The sequence below is a fragment of the Barbus barbus genome (assembly GCF_936440315.1).
Source record: "Barbus barbus genome assembly, chromosome: 17".
In the NCBI taxonomy this organism is placed as follows: domain Eukaryota; kingdom Metazoa; phylum Chordata; class Actinopteri; order Cypriniformes; family Cyprinidae; genus Barbus; species Barbus barbus.
The window spans coordinates 18794859-18819544 of NC_136745.1; the positions used below are offsets into that span (position 1 = coordinate 18794859).

The following is a 24686-nucleotide window of genomic DNA, read 5'->3' on the forward strand; positions in this document are numbered from 1 at the left end:
AAGAGTCCTTAGAAATTAACAAAGAAAAAATGCCCCCTTCTGCATAGCAGATGTATGCTTTGATTTTATTTACCAGTGTAGTGTTACAAGCTGTCAGGTGGAAGCATAGAAAAAAAAATACTCTTTCAACAGATTCCTTTTTTTTTCTAAGTTATTTTAGGGTTTTAATGACCCAGAGATTTTTAAAAGAACAGTTCACCCAAAAATTAAAATTTGCTAAAAATATATTCACCCTCAGGCCATCCTAGAAATAATCTTGTCTGAATCAGGAGAGAAATATGCACAGATCAAACACTGTTTAAAAGTGAAAACAGTCCAACACAGTTCTAAACAAAAATGTCAGGGGATTTTGATATAAAAGGACAACAGGTGATGGACTTTCACTGGAGGGAGCATTATTTGTGATGAAATATGAAATCACCATTGGACCAAAAGCAACACATTCTGATGGCACCCAGTCGTGGCCTAATGGATAGAGAGCTGGATTTGTAACCTGAAGGTCGTGGGTTCGAGTCTCGGGTCCAGCAGGGATTGTAGGTGGGGGGAGTGAATAACCAACACTCTTTCCACCCTCAATGCCACGACTGTGAGACCCTTGAGCAAGGCACCGAACCCCCAACTGCTCCCCAGGCGCCGCAGCATAAACGGCTGCCCACTGCTCCTGGTGTATGTTCACTACTGTGTGTAAACTTGGATGGGTTAAATGCAAAGCACAAATTCCGAGTATGGGTCACCATACTTGGCCACACACCACTTCCCTTCCTTCCCCTTGAGGATCTATTGGTGAACATGTGATATAATTCTAAATTTCTCCAAATCTGTTTCAATGAAGAAACAAACTCATCTACATCTTGAATGGCCTGAGGGTTTTAGTTTTTGGGTGAACTATTCCTTTAAAAATTGTGCAAAACACACTGAATCATTTTGTTGCAAAGACCATAGAAATATTACTAAGCCAACATTATCAAAAACATAAGCACAGCTGTTTGCTAATAATTTATATATTCATTAGCTGCATATGTCAGCAGATAGACACAGAGGTAAGTGCAATACAATCAACAGGTTTACTGAGTAGTAGCAGAGGGGAATGAGAGGAGCAGAATGTCCAGGTAAGCAGGCGGGGAATGGGAACGTCTCTAGGGGCTTATCTGAGTGTGAATGTCCCTAGGGGCTTATATGAGTGTGAATGTCCTTTTTCCTTTTCTAGGGGATCCGGAGGTAACAGTGGAGCGTGGAGAACTGGAGCGGTGGAGAACAGGGATAGGAACACTGGAGCAACTGGTAAGTAGACAAAAGGTAAGCGGGTCAGGTTAGTCAACATGGAAAATTTAAGACCAGACAGTGAGTGAACGGGAGGAGTGCAGGGATATAGTGCTGCTGATTAGTGCTGACAGGTGGCGGTGATCAGAAATCAGGGGACTGGGATCTGGTGAGTGTCGTTGGTGGAGACTGTGGTGACTCTCTGACAGCATATAAAAATTAATCTGTAATCATACATTAACAGCAAAATGTACGTAAATTAAGCTAAAGTGACAAAAATATGTATGGTTTTAATTTATTTTCTTAATACATCACATAACCATCATAATAAAATAACATTTTGATAATAATAATATATGAAGTACTCAATCATTCCAACGACAGCACATGTCCAAAAATCTATCTGTAAAGGTCAATCAAAATGCTGCTGCAAGATGCAGTTCATGTAATGTTTAAACCAATCTAAGTATATTAAGGTGGGAAATGATGTGAAAATGTCTATTAAAGAACAGTGCATGCACGTGTGTACAGTATGCTAAGGTGTAAGATCTATATTCCAGTAAAAAGCATATTATTTGACTTAAATAAATGCCCACATTGCTATTGAGTTAGGATTGACGTTTTTAAAGACAGTACATACTGTAGTCCTGATGTGTCAAAGCCCCTTAAACACATTACAGGTCTATGATGAGGTTCTCTGATGTAAACAAGAGTTTTTTATGTAGAAGTGTACAGATTTGAATGCATTCTGCACACAAGCATTTGGAAATTTCTGAAAATAAGAATATGTTTAAGAAAAACACTCAGTTTTAACAAAACAAGTCAAGGGGAGAGTTGGTTTAAAGCCATTTTGGGATTTTGAGCTTCATTTTCTATGAGAGATTAGAGAATGTTGAGGCCTCCAGGTCTAAAGTTGTGGTTGAATGACATCTCTGAAGGGTTTTTGAGTTCGGGTCAGTGTTAGGGCAGCTAAATATGTGTGCCCAGTATTGTGCTCTGACTCAACGGCATCTAAGAATTTTGTGATATTGTGCATTGAATGGCACACAGAGCTTAACACTTAATGAAATGTGTCAGGTTTGAAGTCCATTGTTGGGCTTTTTGCTACAATATTTATTGAAATAAGAAGGTTGTCATATCAAGTTCGTGATAAGACTACGTTGTGCACTGAAAATAAACAGCCATATGGGTTGGGTTGAAGCTGGTCTGACTTTATGTGATCTACAAATCATCAGTGGAGGGTGTGTTATAGCTCTTGAAGAGCGGCTGCATAAAGAGGCCGATGGTTCCTGTAACACACACTAAAACAAAGATCCACAGAAACAGACGGTCGATCACCATAGCCACATATTTCCAGTCCTCGATAATCTGTGAGATAGAGAGAATATGCAGATTTATTTGATATATCTGCAATACCATTCTAAAGTTTGGTATTATATATATATATTAAGCACACACACACACACACAAACTTCAAATAACTACATTATTTAAACAATTATAAATATACTGTGTGTGTATATATATATATATATATATATATATATATATATATATATATATATATATATATATATATATATATATATATATATATATATATATATATATATATATATACACATACATATGCATACAGGTACATCTAAAAAAATTGAATATCGTGGAAAAACTTCATTATTGTGGTTTCAAAGAACAAGAGATACCCTGAATTTATACTGTAAAGATGGTCGTTTAATGAAAATCAAATATAAATATTCCAATATATTGAGATACTGGATTTTGACTTTCATGAGCTGTAAGCTCTAATCATCAAAATTAAAACAAAAAAACTTTTGAAATGTCTTACTTTACATGTGATGAATCTAAAATATATATGAGAGCTTCACTTTTTGAAATAAGTTACAAAAAAAATGCAGTTTTTCACGATGTTCTAATTTATATATTTATATATATATATACACACACACACACACAATAACAAATCCATTAAATATCAAATTTGATTAATTTATATATTATATATATCAAACAAATTTAGATGCATTGAACAATTTTATTTTTTAAGTTTAAGTGAAACCCAACACTCACCCCTTCATCATCCTCCTCATTCTTCAACTTGTCAGCGATATATCGGACCCCCTTCACAGCCTCCTCCATGTTTGCAGAGCACTTTACTGCCATTCGCTTACGAAATTCTGTGCTTTCCTGCAACTCGCCAGGTCTCCAACCAATGTGCTTGGCTTCTTCATTGACAAAGAAGGTGGAATCAGTCTCATCCGCCTCACTTTTTGCTGGAAGATCTGATGAAGAGCACTGCTGGTGCTTCCTGTGAAATTTATCACGTTTGTTGGACTCTCCCGGTCGTCGCATGAATAGGAAACCAGGCAAACGGAACAGGAAGTAGTATTTGACCCACTTGGGCATAGTGTGTGTGCTTGGGGAACGATGGTGCACGTTTAGCACACACACACTTGTAACAATTGAAAAAGTCACCAAGACCATGGTGAACATCAAGTACTTTCCAATGAGGGGCACAGCGAGTGAGGTCGGCGGTACGATTTTGGAAATAAGCAAGAGGAACACAGTTAAGGCCAGAAGAACAGAGATACACAAAGTCATCTTCTCCCCACAGTCTGACGGGAGGTAAAAAACTAAGATGGCCAGTGAAGTGATGAGAATACATGGAATGATTAAGTTAATGGTGTAGAACAATGGTTTGCGTCTGATGATAAAATCATACGTTATATCCAAATATGTGGCGTCATTTGGGTCTTCGTTTTTGCGACCAGGCAAGGACACAATATCCCATTCGCCACTTGGCTTGAAGTCATCTCGGCTGGCAAAGTCCGACAGCAAGATGAGGTCGATTTCTGTGTGGTCATAAGTCCATGAGCGGAACTTGAGTGTGCAGTTTTGCTGGTCAAAGGGGAAGTCCCGGACCTCAATTTTACAGGCACTCTTATAAATGGCTGGTGGTAGCCAGGCAACCTCACCGTTATTTGACACAACCGCATTGGAGTAGAAAGACACTTCATAGGTCCCATCATCACTAAAAGCGACAAACATATTGTTTTACAATTGTTGTTTTAAATATAAAAAGCAAAGTATCCTTTTTTGTTTGTGTGCATGATAAAGTGCATAATAAAGGAAAGTTAAAGCTGATACTCTTATCCTGAGTGCCAGCTCATCATCATGCAAAAAATGCTGTCATTCTAATCGCAGTCTCAGTTCCTGAGATTAACGCAGTAACTCTGTCCTTGGTAAAGGTGAAACCCTGTCCAAATCCTGCATTGATGCAGCATTGTAAAAAGATGACAAAATAAGTCTCCTGCTGCAACCTGTATTTTTTATAAGGATTCAGCCTTTTAATAAATAAAACCGCTTGTAAATTATTTAAAGATATAGTTCAGCAAAAAATGAACAATGCCATTCCAAACCTATGACTTTTTCTTCTACAACACACAAAGATATTTAGATTTTTTTGGTCATGCAATGAAAGACTCTGAGATCCTGTGTGGTTCTGAACCCCACAGATTTTCAGTGTATCAGCAAAAACAGTCGAAACATTCTCAAAAATATTGTCTTTTGTTTTTGTACAAGAGACAGAAAGACATTCAGGTGAATAAATGACAACAGAAGGGCTGGAAAATTTCTTACTTGTTGTACAGGACAATGTCAGGCAGCCATATATGCTGGGAGGGAAGGCGAACTTTCCTCATCCCTTCATATTCCTCTGGATCCCACATCAACCGGTAATCATTCCATACCTGCAAAAGAAACATAATTTAGAAAGATTTATTTATTTATTCAAATTACAACCCAAACACAGAAGGTCCACTGCTCATACCTGAGTGAGCCAACAGTTTGTGGTCATGATCTGCTCTCTCTCATTCTGAAATACAAACATAAATATATTACAAACATTAATTTAATAAAATGTGCCATGTGTGGCAGCTCCTCATGTTTCAACTACCCACCACACTGATGAGCTGGGCAAGGGACACTTGGATTGCAATGGTGACCTGCTGGCTCTTGTTGACTGCCGGACGGATCAGCTTGTTGTATCGGTCAGGGGAGAGTAAATAGTTTACCAAACGTTCCTCCACCTCTGCACACCACACAGCTGAAAACCAGATGTGAACAGGTTAAAAAGGTTTAAGAAAAGGTTTTGAATTGAATGGAAGAAATGGTTTACTTGGGATTTATTTAAATTATTTACACATATGTAATCCACACAGATTTTGTAACACCTTCAATACAATGATGCAAAATTAAGACAAAATTAACAAATTAACAAGTGAAAAATGGAGCAAAAATGGGTTTTAGTTGGTAATTAATTTAAATAATTTTTAAATAATTTAAATATATTTTAACCATGGTGCTTTGCTCCAAAAACCTCATTTGGGATTCCTGGTCATTTTCTCAATATGCTTTATTATCACTAAATCTTTCAATCATTTGTCAACTTGTTTTCTTTCAATTAGCACAGGGTTTGATACACTGACCTGAGCTTATGCATCTCATTTTTTAGTTAAAAAAACAAACATCATTTGCGGATAGTTTTGACAATATTTATTAAAAAACTGAGGCCAGATCAAATTTATAAGATGCCTGTGCAAATTTCTAAGAAAAGAAGCTCACAAATATATTGAATCTAATACTTGGAAATAATATTGCATAATGAGAACTTTATAAGCAATTTCTTGTAGGTCTGTCTTTTTTGACTGTGAACACCACAAGTGTGACAAGGTGCGGGGGGGGGGGGGGGGGGGGGGGGGGAATCAAGAAACTTTTGGGAAGTTGTTCATGTGTGACCAAAGTCAGTAGATTTTAGTCCAATGTGATTAAATTAACAAGCATTGTTCAGCAAAAAGAAAATCCTCTCCAGGTCAAAATGACTTGAATAAAATGAGAGTTTATATCCAAATAAAGGCATGGTGAGCATAACAGACTTCTTTCAAAAACCTTTAAAATATCATAACCCCAAACTTTTGAACAGTAGACTAACCCAAAACTTACTGTTGTATGTCTTCTAACAGCTTTTACATTAAAGGAAAATTTACCATTACCATTAGTTTACCAAACAGAATTGTCTACTGTTTTCATAAATCCTAGAAATATATATATATATATAGTTATTAACACAGAACTATATTTTAAGGAAACATTTTATGATTGCTTTTATTAGATTTTCTACATTTACTCGACATTGGCACATGCAAATAAAGGGTCATTTTGAATAGGCAGGCCAAAAAGTAAACTTCAGAAAGAAGAAAAGAGAAAGCCCAAAACTCTACTGGTGTTTCTGTGCCACTGTCTCTAAGGGACAGCAAGTCAGGACAAATGACATCACTCTGTGGACAAGCAGTGCACTGCGGGGACAATGAGTACAGAGACTACAAGATTAAAGTTGACAGTAGAAGCACTGGGGCAGCAGTCAGCATTCAACACACAATCACCCAGCCTGTGCTCAGTGAGACATACTCCATCTGACTAACAGCTCAACAAGTACAGCTGAAACATGTGACAAATTAAATGAATGCCGTGATAAGCCATTTTGGGAGCCGAGTAAACCAAGCAGAACCAATCTGAAACTCTCCAAGAATTTCCCAAAGCTGAGAGTGAATGTTTTTGTACACAACCATCTTTTGAGAACATATTTTTGTAGGTTGTTATTCAAAATGGCAGAGGCGTCAGACATCTAAAATCTACATCTAAAGCTAAATTTTAATGTCCATTTAATGTTTTATGACCTGTCATAATAATGTATTTATCTTCTGTATTTCTTTTCTCAGCAAATAGCGATATATCAAATGAATTATTCCACAAATCCTATAAATAACTAATTTATTCAACTGACAGCCCTGCAACAAATATTTCAGCAAAATAAAAAATCTCTTGATGCACATGTTGATGCTACCCGTGGTAAATATCTCTCATAAAACTCAATTTCATTATCCCTTCAAAAGAATTAACACATCCATTATTATGAATCCAGACAGTTATATAATGAGCCCCATTCATCTGTAAACAATATGCACCGAAGCAACAATCCTCATGATTCACGGACAGCATGCGGAGGGTCACAGAAGCCCTATGCCACATCTCTCATGGGGACGATCATTCTTTAATGCCAAACATGAGTCAGCGGTTCTGCCCATCACTGCCCCATCAGCACACATTCTCTTTATCACAAGCTCTCATATTACAGCATGAAAGTAGAGTCTGACAGTAATTATCATAATGAGGGTTTAGTGAGCAAAATGATATGACCATAAATGAACACTACAAACAGCAGTAACCATGTTAGTTTTCTTTCCCGATTGTTTCAGGTTACGCATTATAGGCAACGTATTGGATCATCTTAAAAATCAGATGTTTTGAAGGAAGTCGTTTTTTGTTGGTTTGTTTACTGGCATATTAAAAAAAGCATATAACTTCTGTATAACATAACTGTTATATAAAATATATATGACCTATTAAGCCTTTTTAGTTCTTGATTTATGAGCAAGTCTGTTTCTTATGAAAGTGTCTTTCCACCACCGGAAAAAAGGTGACTTTTTAATCTCAGATTTCGAAAAACTCAGAATTGTGAGATTAAAGTCACAATTATGTTCCTTATTACTTTTCATTCCGTGACAAAAAAAAAAAAAAAAATTACTAGAAGTAAACTCAGAATTCAGAGACAAAAGACAGAATTTTAAGATGTAAGCTCAGAATTATGAGAAAGCAAGAATTTTTGAGTTTACGTCTCTGAGTTCTGACTTTCTTTTCAGAATCGCAAGAAACAAAACTCCAATATAAACTTATAAACAGAATATAATATAAACAGAATATAATATAAACCGAATTGCAGAAAAATGCAGAAACAATAAATAAATAAAATTCACAATTACCTTTTTAATTTTTTTATACCATGGTGGAAATGGGCTTCCATATTTTCAGCTTCAGAGTAAAAAAAAGTGACTGCAACTATTTATCTCACAAGTGTGATATATTTCTTGGAATTGTCACTACCGGTTTGGACTTCTCCCAGTTGTATTCTCACAAATGTGAGATTTTAAACTTTTTATTTTAAATTTCATCTTTATTATATTTTTAAGTGACTTCCATAATTATGAAAGAATGAAAACTGTTCTCAACAACAGTGTGTTTGAGCAGTCTATTAGTCTAGAAAAATCAAGACTATTAAGGGAATAAAAAAAAACATAACAGTAAAAGGTTAAATTCATTTCTAAAAGCTTACATATAAAAAACTTTTCACTGTAATGTCAAATATTTCTCCAAACTATAGGAAGGAACACATATTTGTGCTTTTGATGCACAACTGAACTGTCAATCATTATACTTCCTTTCTAAGTAATTGCTTCCAACTGAGACTCCACTATAGTGACGACTGCATTCGTTAGGCTAATTAATTAACACAGTTACCCAATACAATAATTATAAAAGAAAAAATTCAGTAAAACAATGGTTCGGGATTATAACATCTTCAGCATAAACACACTGTCTTGTTTAAAATGACTATTTAGTATATAGGATGCTGTCTAGAGTGGTGACTAATATCTGCGGAAAACCCAAAAAGTGTTACTAAACCCCTGACTTACTCAGACAAGCCCCATGTCCTGCTTCAGGGCTCTTCACAAAAACACACACTCCTAAACAACCAAGGCAGGACAGGGTCTTGGAAAGAAACACACACCATCTCAAGATTATACAAAACAACACACACACGCTCACAGTTGCATGCACTGAGCTTTTCCGCCCCGGTGCACTTTAACTCTGTGAATAATTCAGCTGCACTAAAATAAAACCTGCCACATCACACAGACAGCAGCAGCAGACACACCAAAACACACACAGACCTAGTCTAACTCTCAGAATACTTTACTAGGTATACAAATAATAACATAGTATTCAATATTAGCACTAACACACAGACCCACACACATAAACACTTCCCATTCTAAGTTAAATACAGTTACGCTCTTCTTTTTAACAGGGCGGTGCTTAACCAGTGTATCAGTGTTTGAGTAGCATAAACATCCACCAACTAAATTTTAAAAGCTACTCCTTCTGCAGCCAAGCACCACTGCATCAAACAACTTACATATATAAACATATACACATATTCACTAGCAATGGCCCAACAGTTACCCTAGTGAAGCATTTCAGTGTGTGAGAGAGTCAAATCCACTTCATGCTACCCTTAAAAGAGCGTGTTTCGGCCTCTCTCACACCCTAGCTCAGATGCTTTGTTTCTGCTTTGTTTTTGGTTTGGAGTTTGGGTTCCTTGCCTCTGTCGCCTCTGGCTTGCTCAGTTGGGGACACTTAATTTCTAGTGATTATCGTCAATTTGATTTCACAGATACTATTTAAACTGAACTGATCTAGACAATAAAATCTCTGAAATCAAATGCCTTAACTGAAAATTGAGTTTAATCTTATTTTTATACCTTACTGACACTCTATCCTCCAATTTGATACTGTTAAGTGCTTTGACACAATCTGTATTGTTAAAAGCGCTATATAAATAAAGGTGACTTGACTTGCTGAAGGCTTTTTCCCCATTTCAGTTTGCATTATTTTAAGAATCTGAGACTGTGTGAAGGTTTTAGTATATCACATTTTTTCTGGAATCAAAGAACGTTTCACAATTCCTACAGAGACTGAAACCCCATAATTACACAATTAGCAGATGGCTTGTCTTTAAAATAATCACTTATTCTTTTCAACATACTGGGATTATGTCCAAATACAAAACCTGGTTCAGGTAGCCTAACTTCCATTTCTTGGGCAGAGCATGTTGTTTCAAGCCTTTTTGAGGTTAATACTTTAACACTATACTACATTTATAAAAAAATATAATATATTTATTCAGCAAGAATGCATTAAACTGATGAAAAGTGAAAGTACATTTATGTTACAAAATATCAAAATAAATGCTGCTTTTATTTACTTTACATTTAACAAATAATAATGGGGGGGGGGGATCACAGTTTCCACAAACATATTGGGCAGCACAGCTGCTTTCAATATTGACAATAATAATAATAATAACAAATGCCTCTTGAGCACCAAATCAGCTTATTAGATTGATTTCTGAAGGATCACGTGACAAAGAAGATTGAATGGCTGTTGGAAATTCAGCTTTGCCACCACAGGAATAAATTACATTTTTAAATATAAAATTATTTTTATTTGTAATAATATTACACAATTTTTATTTTTTTTTAATCAAAAGAATGCAGCCTTGGTGAGCTTAAGAAACTTCTTTCAAAAGCATTTTAACCCCAAACTTTTGAACTGTTTTTGTAATTTTTCTTAATGTCAGATAAGCCGTACTACACTTCTCATGCTTTTTTGCAATTCTAAGACAAATTGCTTGCTGTATTCCTCATTTGTAAATTATAGCTAAATTAAAAATGTAAAATATAGTGTACATATCTGATTGCTCATGTCATGACCTTGGTTACCTCTGTGTAACTGGCTCACTGTTTAATGAGTGGAAATACTTTAGCAATAAAAATCATTCATGGAAGCAGTGATACAGGAATCAATACTGCTAATGGCAATCGCAATAGTTGGAAATAGAGCCCAGTCCTTTTGTTAGAATGCTAGATGTAATAAAAAGTCATTAATAGAGCTCACTTAAAACACTGCCTCTACAGCACAAAAACAGTTTTGTTTTTTACTTCAGCCAGCCATAATATGTGTACAATTCACGGTTTGATAATACATGGAAGCAATAAAACCACTCAATTCAGGCATTTAATAACAAAATGTGTACAAATAAGAAAAAGCTGTCCTTCACAGCAACAAGCTCTTCTGAAGTCTAGGGTTATTCTGTATTTGTGTGCGTGCACACACGTTCATGAATCTGTTTAAGAGACCCTCTCTGCAGCTCTGACTCACTGAGCAAAAGATCTAATCAGCGTTATGACAGAGTTAGCAAAAGTATGCCTCAAGAACCAAAACACACACACATATACACACATGCTATCACCATGCATGTCCTGAAATGGACTGAAAAAGACACTCTGATACTGAATTGTACATATGCTCAAGTTTCTCTTCACTACTACACAGAGATCAAGAAAACACATGAGCATGCAACCTTGATGAAGGGTCTATTCTATATAACTATTCATTTTAAATTATCTAACAGCTATTTCATGTTCAGTGTGAGACTGATCGATGATTTTAAGTAATAAAGTCATCCTTCATACTCAATGAAACATGATGCACTCACAAAAGACTCTGCTGTGTGGGCACTGAAGGGATGCTTCACAGTTGGAAACAGATCTGTGTGTGAACTGAGCTATGGGGCATAGAGAATGTGCCATTATGTGGACTGACCCAATTTAACCCCATTAATGCCACTGGTTACAGGTCTAAAGAGAGATGAGAGCAATGAGTTGTCAACTATAAACAAAAGCAAAGGTTGTATTGACTTCATTTGAATCTTTTACATGTCTAGTGTAAATAGTGTCACGAAACCAGAGCTATTTAATGCTTGTTTTCCCTCCTGAAAATTTTCTTCTGTATCAAAGCTTCACAAATGCAAGCACTTCCTCCGATAATACAGTTGCAACCACCATATTTAGAACATATATTTTATAGAAAGCTATTAATTTAATAAATTATTATAAATTCAATGAAATTGATCTAGCTCAAGTCATACTCATAATATATAAAGATTTAACTGATCACATTTGTGACCAGTCAGTGTTAAATAACTGATTGATTTACACTATAACAATGTATATTGAGTATTTTTTATGTGGACATATATTAGTATTTTCCCCATTACTGTTTTTTTTTTTTTTTTTTAATTGTGCTAATTTATTGTTTTCAATTGTCTTATTTAACAACTGCGCAATTTTTGATCCACAAATTTTGACTGTCACTATTGTGACCAGACGTAAAACATACTTTCACTAACTTTTTAACTAAAAAAACTAAATAATGAAGCACATTTAAGACTTAAACTAACAGATGTTAATAGCGTAAGTTTTAATGATAAACCAACTGTTCAATGAAAGTAACACAACAATGGAAAAAAAGAGCTGCATGCTTACTCGCCACGGTGAGCGCAACAAACCAAAGTCCTAAAGCCATCGGAGCTGCCATCTCCTGCAGAAGCCCCTCCGTCCACACTTACTTCAACTGACAGGCAAATATCTCGTCTTTACAGATCCATTTTCCCCGCACACTTCACAACGACAGTCCCTGCGATTGAGACAAACAGATTTGAGTACGCGACAACGCGGGATCCGGGCTCCTTGTGCCCTCAAATTGTGAAAAATTCGAGCGTGTCTCACGCCTGGAGAGTTGTTCGGTTCCTTTTCAGTGATAATCAACCACAAACACGAGCGTTATCATAAAAGATCTTTGGGATTTTCTCCTCTGCACCCGAACTGACTCCAGCGCTCTCGGCAGACTGTGCGCTTCCCTTGCGCGCGCGGCAGACTTGACATCCGCGAGCGCACTCAAACCATCAACTTATGTAAAAACAAGTCTTCTACCACTTAAATACAGTTCACAGTCCCCAGGGTATAGTATTAAAAATATTTCAACAACCCGTTTGTCTTTCCCATACCATGTCGAATGACATCGATTTTAATGTCGTTTTAAATATTACACAATTTTAAAGAGAGAGCAGGTGGCCAAGTGTGATGAGTTATGATAATTACTGGCTCAAGTGCATATATAGTTAAAAGAACTGCAAATTACCTCTGTCTTGCATGGGCACTTGGCTAGGTGTGCGTCACGGGGGAGGAGAGTTTGCTGGTTGTGTGTTCTGCACCATGAAGCATATAAACAAATAAGTCTTAATACACATTTACATGAGTTGGTTTTTCAATTTGACTCATTATGGGAGACACTGAGAAGCTGTCAGAAGGGTTATCTCTCACGAACTGTTTTGAGCTTACAGAAAAGTGTGTTTCTCTATGTTGCTTGTTCAAAAACCCCTTAAATTGAAATAAATTTTGTTGTCAAAACGTATATTTTTTGCAAATAAAGAGAACACCATTGAATCCACAACAGCATATTCAGGCAAGAATCACCTAATGATAAATATAATAAAGATACATTTTAACCAAAATGCATTTTCCGTAAGTATTATGTTGGGGAAATTTGGCATATGAGTTTTATGAGCTACTGGTCAAAACAACGGACCGTACACTTCTGGTCAGAAGTATGGAATAATTTTAATTTTGACTTTTTTCTGTTTTTTTGTTTTTGTTTTTTTTTTACTTTGATCAAAGTTTAATTTTCAAGGCTGCATTCATTTGATTAAAATATAGTAAAAAAGAGAAATATTGTGAAATATTATTACAGTTTAAAACCTTTTTCTATTTTAATATTTTAAAATGTAATTTATTCTTGTGATGACAAAGCAAAATTTTCAGCAGCCATTACTCCAGACTTCAGTCACATGGTTCTTCAGAAATCATTCTAATATGCTGATTTAGCTCAGGAAACATTTTATTATCATCATCAATGCTGAAAAAAATTGTGCTGTTTAATATCTTTCTGGAAACTGTGATATATTTTTTCAGGATTGTTTGAGAAAGTTCAAAAGAACAGCATTTATTGGAAATGACAATCCTTTAAGTCTTTTCTGTTGATCAATTTAATGCATCGCTGCAGAATAAAAGCTTCAAAAAAGATTTAAATGGTAGTGTAACACGCTTTCCACAAAACAAATTAAGCAGCAAAAACTGTTCTTCAATATTGATAATATTAAGACATTTTTCTTGAGCACCAAATCAGCATACATTAGTATCGTTTCTGAAGGATCAGTTCTTTTAAATTATAATAATATTTCACAATATTATATGTTTGATCAAATAAATGCAGCCTTGGTGAGCATATGAGACTTCTTACCAAACCATTTTAAAACTTTGACTACTAGTGTATTTTTGCCATTTAATAATTTGGCCTTCACAAATATTTTGGCCTTTCCTTGTTAACTGAGGCTGAAAAGCCTATAGTAGGCTGTCTAGTAGCACGTCATTATTGTGACAACATGCCCCAGCCCACTAATGTCAATGTGTCACATTAACAGTATTGTTTTTTGCGGCCAATGATGGTGCAAATATTCCAAAATATTGCAGCCAAGACTTTAAGACTTCATCCATAGATGAGTGTCAAGTTCAGAATGAAGAGAGCTCATTGCAGTTTACTGCTTTTTCTCATAAAGTAGCTCCTCACTTCAAAGGATAAATATATTGCTAGAAAAGCATTGTTTTCTTAATTAACTTTCAATGAACTTAATTAACCATGAAAACCCCAATCACGGACGCAAATTAATCTCTCACACTCTGTCACACATAAAATCTCATGAGGAAAGACATCACACAAAATGTCGCAAAGCAGTGGACCCTTGAGGCGAGGCACAAAGCAGACCTGATGTTATGGTCCTAGAACAGGAGAAAATAGGACTCTTGTCATTCCACAAACCCTCTGCAGTGTATGCATGCCTTAGTGTGAGAAATCAAGAAAGCATGAGAGCAAGAAACAGAAAGGACTAAAGTGTGCAGTCAAAGGAGGAATTAAGGTCAGCGATTCTACAAAGTGGCTATGGATCTTTAAACTTCCTAAGCCATTCATGCATACACAAACATTTTCATATACAAGGATGCACATACTAAAGGCTCTCTCACTCAGCCATGCCCAAATGTTACAGCCATTAGTGTTGCGTAAATGGCTGTTAATTTAATTTAGTCTGAGTGAAAGAGGACCTCACATAATGTTACCTGATACAAACAGAAATAATGAAATACACAAACAATTCACAATATCGATTTCTGCACAGGCACAGTTTCATGTTTATTCTAATATGCAGCCTTTCCTTTATGGACATATCTGAAATATCTTTTTCTGAGACTGACAGTAACAATGTAGTATGTAAACAAACTGCAGTAACATTTTGATTAAATAATCTAAACAGAAAACTTCATCTTCCCAAAGCTGATGAAATGTTTTGCTTTATTCTGAGTACAATAAAGCATGTGTGGAGCAAATCTATACATGATTTACGTATAGCCCTTTTCTGACTGTCTGCAGCATGAAGTCTGGTTCACCATCCCTCTCATGCTCCAATTCCCCCAATAGGAGGTGTTTGGGTACAGAAGCAGGCTGCAGTATAAAGATTTAAATGCTAACAGACATTAGCTCACCATTTTGATGCCTCATGTTTACACATTAGAGGCACTCATCCATGGACTTTCAACATGTTCTTACACAGAACATGGCAGTTTACCTAACGCATATGCAGGATAAACCACTTTAATCTTCAGCATCTAGTGGGTGATGGTTACTCACTTCAGTCATCTGATCTCCATAAGGTGAAAATTGCTCCATTCATTCTTTGCTTTGGCTGAACACACAAGCCAAATGCATAATATTGCACAAACCTTTCAAACCATGTTTGAAAATATGTAGAAAAATAAATAAATAAATATTATTTTTAACTGAACAGTGTACTGCAATGTATGCCAATAACCAAACCAATATAATTTATCAGAGGTCGATCACAATTTCATCACTACTATCATAGTAAATATTCCCACTCTAGTCTTTAACTTTCTGTGTAACATATTATACTATACCGTTTGTTTGTTTTTTTCATGAGCTTAAAATAAACCACATGTAAGATCTGCTAATAACCAAACCACAGCATGTGAAAATGTGCTTAATTTGAAAGACTGCTACAGGGAATGAAAAACACAGGGGAAAGCTAAATCTACCTCAAGAGTGATAAAATAACATAATGTTGTTTTAACAAAGAAGTCGAATTTCCGCCCAATTCATTTAAAAAAAATAGAGAGTCGGACTTGTAACCCGAAGGTCGTGGGTTCGAGTCTCAGGTCCGGCAGGGATTGTAGGTGGGGGGAGTGAATAACCAACATTCTCTCCACCCTCAATACCACGACTGAGGAGAGACCCTTGAGCAAGGCACCGAACCCCCAACTGCTCCCCGGGCGCCACAGCAATGGCTGCCCACTGCTCCTGGTGTATGTTCACTACTGTGTGTACACTTGGATGGGTTAAATGCAGAGCACAAATTCTGAGTGTGGGTTACCATACTTGGCCACACACCACTTCCCTTTCCTTTTACTTACGCATGGCATGGCACATTTACGTCCTTTCTTATGGCGCCATCTTGTGGTGAACTAGATACAGGACCCTGACAGTGAAGATAATCAAGTTTGTACTTTCTTAGAAATCAAGGATTAAGATTTTGGTCTTAACCAGTGCTTGAAGTGGGCCGGTACACACCAGTACGCAGTACCAGCACTTCTATATTTTAGCCTTTAGAGTACCTGCACTTTTTTGTGAGTACCAGCACTTCTGACATGTTGCCGGTACTCAGAGTAAAATCGTCAGGGTCTGGGTGATTAGGCTGTATGATCCCATATATGATTAGAAATGATATAGAAACTATGTAAATCACACTACCCAGGCAAGATCACCTCTCATCTCGACCAAACACGTGAAGGAACGCAAGCAGAGTCGGTCTACTTCATTGTGTGGTGCGCGGGAGCATGTCAGGGGAGGCGCGCGGAGGAGTAGAATAATAATTAATTATTGATTACTAATTTGAATCAGTACTTTATAACGAAAATCATATCTTAAAATGAAAAGAAGCAGGCTTTAGCAATCACATCATTTTAAATAGTAAACTCCTGGAAAGTCCAAGGATCCAGTGAACGAGGAAAACACGGCCGATTTCATCAGGGATTACGGAGAGAATAGTGATTTACGTCCAGTTGTCAGTAAAATGATTATTTTCAGCGTGTATTTGGCATAAAAGCAAGAGTGTTTTATAATGAACGCTGATTATGCGGTGGTCAGAGATTTAGCGATTCTGAATGGATCCGTATATTAAAGGCAGGCGATTTAGTGGTCTTTGGCGTCTCCCTGTGTTTCTGTTTGGTATTGCAGCTTGACTTGTGCTAATTTGTATTGATAACTTTTATTTAATTATTGATTGATTGATTGTGGCACTATACATACATTGTATTAAAATGTACTTATTTATTTAATATAAATAAATAAATGAGGGGGGGCACTTCTTTTTTTCCACTTCTTTTTTTTTGTTTTTGTTTTTTTCTGTGGAAACTGCGCGTTTTAGATTATTAATAGCATTGTTCCAAACACAGAACAACATTTTTTCTGTTATCAAGTCAAGTCAATATTATTTGTATAGCACTTTTAACAATGCAAATTGTGTCAAAACAGCTTTACATCGGCTTGATATAAAGCTGGGTGGCTTTATATCAGCTTTACAGTATTTAGACGGGGAAATAGTTTGTCGAAATAGTGTCATTCTCCTCTGGCCAGACAAAATCAGCAGTTTAAATCTAGGCTAAAGCAGAATCAGATTGTGCAAAGGACTCATCTGGTTCCTGTGGTCTTGTCCCGATGGCCAACTTGGAGACAGGGTCTTCACTGGGGATCAGTCTCTAGGGCTCATCTAGGTGTCCTGGCTGTAGAGGTCATCTCTAGTTGCTGATCCACCATCTGATCTGGTTACAGTCTGGATCTGGGTGGCAACGGTGACCTCAGAATAAGAAAGAAACAGACTAATATTAGCGTAGATGTCATTCTTCTAACAATGTAACAAGTACATCGGGTGTTTTGGGAAGTGTTCCCGGGTACGGTTGACCTAATTAATGCAGCCTAACAATCCTATAACAGATCTGAATTATAGAAATGCGATAGTGTATTATGTGTAAGCCAGGTTAAAGAGATGTGTCTTTAATCTAAATTTAAACTGACAGAGTGTGTCTGCTTCCCGAACAGTGTTAGGTAGATTGTTCCAGAGTTTGGGCGCTAAATAGGAAAACGATCTCCTGCCCGCAGTTGATTTTGATATTCTAGGTATTATCAAATGGCCAGAGTTTTGAGATCTCAGTGGACGTGAAGGACTATAAGGCGATAAGAGCTCACTCAAATACTGAGGTGCCAAACCATTCAGGGCTTTATAGGTAATTAGCAAGATCTTAAAATGTATACGATGTTTAATAGGGAGCCAGTGCAATGTTGACAGAACCGGGCTAATATGGTCATACTTCCTGGTTCTAGTAAGAACTCTAGCTGCTGCATTTTGAACCGGCTGGAGTTTGTTTATTTAACGTGCAGAGCAACCACCCAATAAAGCATTACAATAATCTAGGCTTGAGGTCATGAACGCATGAATTAATGCATTTGACATTTGACAGTGAGAGAATAGGTCTTAATTTAGATATATTTAAAAAAATGGATGAATTTAAAAAATTTGGAAAAATGCAGTTTTACAAATGCTAGAAACATGTTTTTCGAAGGAAAGATTGCTATCAAAAAGTAAGCCTAGGTTCCTAACTGATGACGAAGAATTTACAGAGCAGCCATCAAGTATTAGACAGTGATCTAGGTTATTACATGCAAAAGTAATAATTAACACCTCTGTTTTTTTCAGAATTTAGCAGTAAGAAATTGCTAGTCATCCCATTTTTTATATCAACTATACATTCTGTTAGTTTTGCAAATTGGTAAGTTTCATCAGTTCGCGAAGAAATATAGAGCTGGGTATCATCAGCATAACAGTGAAAGCTAACACCATGTTTCCTAATGATATCTCCCAAGGGTAACATGTAAAGCGCGAAAAGTAAGGGGCCAAGTACTGAGCCTTGAGGTACTCCATACTGCACTTGTGATCGGTATGATACCTATTCATTTACTGCCACAAATTGATGGCAGTCAGATAAGTACGATTTGAACCATGCCAGTGCACTTCCTCTAATGCCAACATAATTTTCTAGTCTATTTAAAAGAATGTTGTAGTCGATAGTGTCAAACGCGGTGCTAAGATCCAGTAGCACTAATAGAGAGATACAACCACGATCAGATGATAAAAGCAGGTCGTTTGTAACTCTAATGAGAGCAGTCTCAGTACTATGATATGGTCTAAAACCTGACTGGAACTCCTCACATATATCATTTTTCTCTAAGAAGGAACATAGTTGTGATGTTACTACCTTTTCTAATATCTTTGACAGAAAAGGAAGATTTGAGATCGGTCTGTGATTAATTAATTCTTGGGGGTCAAGTTGTGTTTTTTTAATGAGAGGCTTAATAGCAGCCAGCTTGAAGGTTTTATAATAGTTTCGATCTTGGAAGTAAAGTAGTTCATAAAGTCATTACTACTGTGCTGCTGGGTAATGTCTGCACCTGCTGATGTTATATTTTTTGTTAATTTAGCCACTGTATTAAATAAATACTTGGGGTTGTGTTTGTTTTCTTCTAAAAGAGATGTAAAGTAAGCAGATCTAGCAGTTTTTAATGCTTTTCTGTAGGATAGGGTACTTTCCCGCCAAGCAATACGAAATACCTCTAATTTAGGTTTTCTCCAGCTGCGCTCCATTTTCCGGGCTGCTCTCTTTAGGGCCCAAGTGTGCTCATTATACCACGGTGTTGGACTCTTTTCCTTAATCTTCCTTAAGCGTAAAGGAGCAACCGTATCTAAAGTGCTAGAAAAGTGAGAGTCAGTAGTTTCTCTTACATCATCAAGTTGTTCTGAGCTATTGGATATGCTGAGGAATTGAGATAAATCAGGAAGATTATTTATAAAGTAGTCTTTTGTGGTAGAAGTGATGGTTCTACCATATTTGTAACAAGGAGTTGGCTTTACAGCTTATGGAATATACACGAAACTAGATAATGATCTGAGATGTAATCGCTCTGCTGCAATATTTCAACACCACTGACTTCAATTCCATATATGACAGAATTAAATCTAGAGTATGATTTTGACAATGAGTAGGTCCTGAAACGTGTTGTTTAACAACAATGGAGTTTAGAATGTCTATAAATGCTGATCCCAACAAATCTCTTTCCTTATCAACATGTTATGTATGTTTTATGAAATTTTATGTTATGTACATGTTTATTATTGATTTATATATATTTATTTGATTATTTTAATGTTATATTTATTGATTTCCCAGACTAGATCCCCAGTCCTTTATCTTGGTATGAGGACTTCCTGCCGGGAAAGACTCCACGGCACCATCCTCACCATTCAGTTCCCAAACAAACTTTACCAACTCACTCCAACCCGCAACTTTTCCTCCAGCACCCTCCATCGAAAAGTCCCGTTGCCAGCCAAATCCGCTGGGAAAACAAAAGCAGAAATGTCCCCTCCGTCCGCACGGCTTCAGACCAAACCCGTGATAACGTGTCTGAAGACGTTTCTGATCTCGTACAGTCTGATTTTCTGGGTGAGTTTGTGTTTTCATCAGATTTCTCGTTAGCTTGAAGCGGCTAACAGCACAGCTAACTCACTCTGAACAATGGGCTCAGTCAACGAACTCTTAGTGTAATCCTAGTTTGGAGTTTTAAGATTTCTTTATCAAAAATAAAAACATTTCTAAACATTATTTAGATGTTTTATTTATCTTCTGATTTGCAAAAAATACTTACAAAAAGATTTACACACATCCTCTCTATTATCTTTTATTGGCTTGTTTAAGGATGCGTCGAATAATAGTAGATTTTCCCAGCATTTTAAATTTATATACCAAACGTGTTAAGTGAAACATTAATTTTAGGATAGAGGATCAAATTTGTTCCAGACGATCAAATACGAAACTTTTCAGCCTTGTGTATACTTTGGGAAGAATAATCACAGCTGTTTTCATCGCTGTTCAAATATATTGATCTAAACAGAGATTCAATAAAGAAACTGATATAAACAATTCATCAAACGTGGCCTAAATGGGTGCGAAGTCCGATGCAGCTTTATCTCGACTTAATTTATTGCTATTCACTGATTTTCAGCTGGCAGGGGACAGATGGTCATGTTTATAAAGTGAAGTAATAGTCCAAGACTCAGACCCAATCAGTTGCTTACTCTTGGCAGTAATACACATCAAATAATAAATAGGCTTGTCACTTCACCAAATTATTATAAATTGAACAAAACCTTACTAGGTTTCAAAGTCATCAATATCATAAAATAATAACTCCAGTCTACAACTTCTATAAAATATCCATCTTTATCCACATACATACATTTTAAATTTACATATATACTATATAGTTAATGCATGACTGATTAGTGTCACTAAATGTAAACTATATTATCCAGTTCAAATGTGACTATAAGACGAAGTATATTCAGATATAATACACATTAACATCATGCTCTTCTGAAAAGCTCTTTAAACAATGTGTATGTGTGAAAAGCACCATATAAAATGTCTTGACTTGGCTTTTATTTATTTTACCAGTTTCTAAATAGGTCAAGGCTTGTATTTGCTCACAACAGTTGTTTGGAAACTCCCCGATTCCCTGTTTTTATTTAATGCTCTCTAAACTTTCCAAGTTTTGAAGCTGAAGTGTAATTACAAGGTTTGTAAGGTAGTATTAAGCTTGTAGTATTAAGAATGGGGATGTGCAAGACACAGTGCCATAATCCCTCATGCAAATCCATAAACACTTATCGAATATGTCTCTGAGAGTCTTTAACTCTTGTAGTTCACAGGAGTGATCTTGTTGGCTGTTGGAGTTTGGGGAAAGGTTAATTTGGAGTTTGACCTCCTTCTGGCTTCAGATAAGGGCACCAATGCACCATATGTCCTTATTGGGACCGGAGCCGTCATCATCATCTTCGGGTTGTTCGGCTGCTTCGCTACCTGCCGTGGAAGTCCATGGATGCTGAAGCTGGTCAGTTCTAGAGATTTCACAAGATTTCAAAACTGCAAGTGATAAAATTCATAAATATGGGAGTGGTTAAAGCCCATTCTATGAATACGGTACACTCAAAATACAATTTATTTATGTAGTTTTTTGGTTTTGGAAGAAAGAAAGAAAAAAGCACAGATCCTCTTATGACACAAAACTGACCTATCATGAACAATTGCTAGTTTGCGTTTGATATCCACTTAAAAAAATTGTAATTTAAGCACTCGACCTTGTTACAAAATTTAGAAGAAATTGTTTTTAATTTATATGCAAGCTTAATAACTACAGCCCAACATTGAGAGTCTTACTGCTGCATGACTGCTTAATTTAATAATTTTGTGTACACTGTATATTTTAAGTTTTGTAGGTTTGTCATTGTAACGTTGTTTAACAGTTGGAAAATATAGCCTCATAAAATTAAATAGAAAGTAAACCGGCTCATATAATATTTATTTTTATCTCACAAGGTTGATGATCATTTCTGAATGTTTTGAATATTTTAAGTTTTTTAGGCGTTATTTTGTACTGTTTTTCTTAATGTCATGATGTTTTGAACATTTTTTTGTTGATTTGTTTTTAAGCATTTTCTCTTTTCCCCCTCCCTTGTAGTATGCAATGTTCCTGGTGCTCGTGTTCTTAGCTGAACTAGTGGCAGGTATATCCGGCTTTATTTTCAGGCATGAGGTAATTTCTTTTTTTTTTACTTTACATACAGTATTTCAAATACCATCAGCTGTCTTCACTTCTGATGTTTTCACTTTTTTTTCTAAGATTAAAGCAGTGCTTCAAAGTGTCTATAATAAAGCTGAATCAGTCTACAGTGGTAAGGAAAACGAAGATCTGGACAGAATCCAGAGAACAGTAAGCATGCATTTGTTTTATTGGGAGCAGTACAAAACATCAGGATTATATCAAACTTCACTTATCTGCTTAAATGTTATTTTGAGGAATGTAATTTATATATTTTGTCCTTTTTAGCTGCAATGCTGTGGGGAGAAGAACTACACCAGCTGGGCAAACACGGATTACTTCAAAAAAGAGGGCATCCCCAAAAGCTGCTGCAACATGACTGCTGGTGTAAACTGCACTTCTGCAGAACTTAAAGATCTTAACACAGCTGCATCAGTGGTATATCATCAGGTAAGATCTCTGCTGTTTCTGAACACTCCTAAATCAACAAAATCATAAGACTTATTCTAGAAAAAAAAATCCTTCTCTTGTAGGGCTGTTTCTCTCTGATGACAATAACATTGGAGGCCAATCTTGGAATCATTGCTGGAATTTCTTTTGGAATTGCGTTTTTCCAGGTACTCATCCTGTCCAGTTATTTATTTATTTATTTATTTTTTAATTTATCTATATCTAATAATATATTTTTTCCACTCAATTCCTCATCAGCTTATTGGGATATTCCTGGCATGTTGTCTGTCTCGCTATATCACCAACAACCAATATGAGATGGTGTAGTGATCCACAGGTATATTTTCTTAATCTTCCCATTAGGCTGTTCTCTTTAAAATGGTACAGTTCTGTGTTCTATTACATGTCATTTAATGAGTATTTTGATTGATAAAAAATGACTACTGTCGCTTCTGTCTGATTACAGGATATCAACTGGAGATCACAGAAGGCTGAACCTGACAAAAAGGGAAACCATTTAGTTTCGGTGCTTTGTATGTGTGCCTTAGCTAAACATTTCATTTTAGAGAATTTCTGACTTCTTTTTAAAGAATATTTCTTGTTGGTAACTACATTTAAGGGAAGGAACCCATTCCGAAGGAATACGATCATTTTGCATTGTTTTTGCCAGAGTGAAAATATAACAACGATTAGATATACAGAAGTTTGTAGAAAGTGCATGTGTTTTAGCCGGTGTTAAACCAAGAACCAGTTATGCAGTAAAACAGTGTACTACTGCACACCTTTACTTTTGTTTAATTGGAATTAACACGTGTTTCGTTTAATTCCATCTAATTTAGCATCTAGTAAAAACATTAGTAAAATTGCTTGCATGCAACTAAAGTTCACCATTTGCCAAAATTTTGAGAATGACTTAATAATTTGAGACATTTAAGATTTTATCCCCTCAACATGTTACATAGGGAGTTCTGTTTATGTCACCAGCACTTCATTTTCAAGAACTAGTTTTAATACATTTGTGTTCATTGCCACTTGGATTGCTTCTGTGAAAATAATGTGGTTATTTGCAATTTCTCTGCAGTCTTTATCAATGTAGCAGCTATGGTGTTAATTGTAAGGTTGTTGAATGAGAAAAGTTTCTCTCTAACTTTGTCTTCAAAATGTGAAATCTTTTGTTGCCCAGGTTGATCAGGTAACTATATTTAACATGTACATACAAAGCTACAGATATCGCCATTATCTATACAAGGGTTCAGCTGTAATTAAAGACATATTTGCATTTGTAGGGAAAATAAGCTTATGTATTATCCAGATTACGTTTTAAACTCTTGTCACTCCAGCATAATCATACTGATTTGTTTTTGCAGTAAGACAAACCACCCTCTGCGTTTTATGGGTTTAATTTGGGGGCATGTACACGTTGTATCTTTGTAAAACAATAAACTATCAACAGCTTGTTCATTTTGTGTAAACTGTAAAATGCATAGCAACAAATAAACAGTTTTATATGAGCATAGGCTTCAGACGTAGAACCACCAGATGGC

General features: G+C 36.0%; 2 protein-coding genes across 7 annotated transcripts; one reads left to right on the top strand and one right to left on the bottom strand.

Moving 5' to 3' along the window:
- Positions 1-80: 80 nt before the first annotated feature.
- Positions 81-20637, bottom strand: chrnb5b (cholinergic receptor, nicotinic, beta 5b). 6 transcript variants are annotated; one of them, XM_079438925.1, is made up of 8 exons: positions 20361-20637; positions 15015-17839; positions 12345-14929; positions 5241-5386; positions 5111-5155; positions 4921-5030; positions 3352-4312; positions 81-2628 (listed from the first exon to the last, which is right to left on the bottom strand). In XM_079438925.1, the coding sequence occupies exons 3-8, from the start codon at positions 12394-12396 to the stop codon at positions 2482-2484; spliced, it is 1461 nt and encodes a 486-aa protein (XP_079295051.1). In that variant the 5' UTR covers positions 12397-14929; positions 15015-17839; positions 20361-20637; the 3' UTR covers positions 81-2481. The 6 variants fall into 6 exon arrangements, with proteins under 6 accessions (XP_079295051.1, XP_079295050.1, XP_079295049.1 ...); XM_079438924.1 differs by having other exon boundaries at positions 12345-12495; positions 13000-17839; XM_079438923.1 differs by adding an exon at positions 19649-19787 and having other exon boundaries at positions 12345-17839; positions 20369-20604.
- On the top strand, positions 19817-24653 carry LOC306883566 (tetraspanin-7-like). Its single transcript, XM_079438928.1, has 8 exons — positions 19817-20537; positions 21796-21984; positions 22612-22686; positions 22774-22863; positions 22981-23142; positions 23226-23309; positions 23401-23479; positions 23609-24653. Exons 1-7 carry the CDS (start codon positions 20241-20243, stop codon positions 23467-23469), a joined length of 966 nt encoding a protein of 321 aa, XP_079295054.1. The 5' UTR covers positions 19817-20240; the 3' UTR covers positions 23470-23479; positions 23609-24653.
- The last annotated feature ends 33 nt before the right edge of the window (positions 24654-24686 follow it).

Bases quoted from the DNA above. Each gene is read 5' to 3' on its own strand.
- chrnb5b (XM_079438925.1), bottom strand. From the start codon at position 12,396: ATGGCAGCTCCGATGGCTTTAGGACTTTGGTTTGTTGCGCTCACCGTG. The intron at 5,387-12,344 runs GTAAGCATGCAG...TCTGGTTTTCAG, and splicing joins TGTTGCGCTCACCGTGGCGA to CTGTGTGGTGTGCAGAGGTG. The intron at 5,031-5,110 runs GTATGAGCAGTG...TTTCTTTTGCAG, and splicing joins CAAACTGTTGGCTCACTCAG to GTATGGAATGATTACCGGTT.
- LOC306883566 (XM_079438928.1), top strand. From the start codon at position 20,241: ATGTTATATTTATTGATTTCCCAGACTAGATCCCCAGTCCTTTATCTT. The intron at 22,864-22,980 runs GTAAGCATGCAT...TGTCCTTTTTAG, and splicing joins TGGACAGAATCCAGAGAACA to CTGCAATGCTGTGGGGAGAA. The intron at 23,143-23,225 runs GTAAGATCTCTG...CTTCTCTTGTAG, and splicing joins CATCAGTGGTATATCATCAG to GGCTGTTTCTCTCTGATGAC.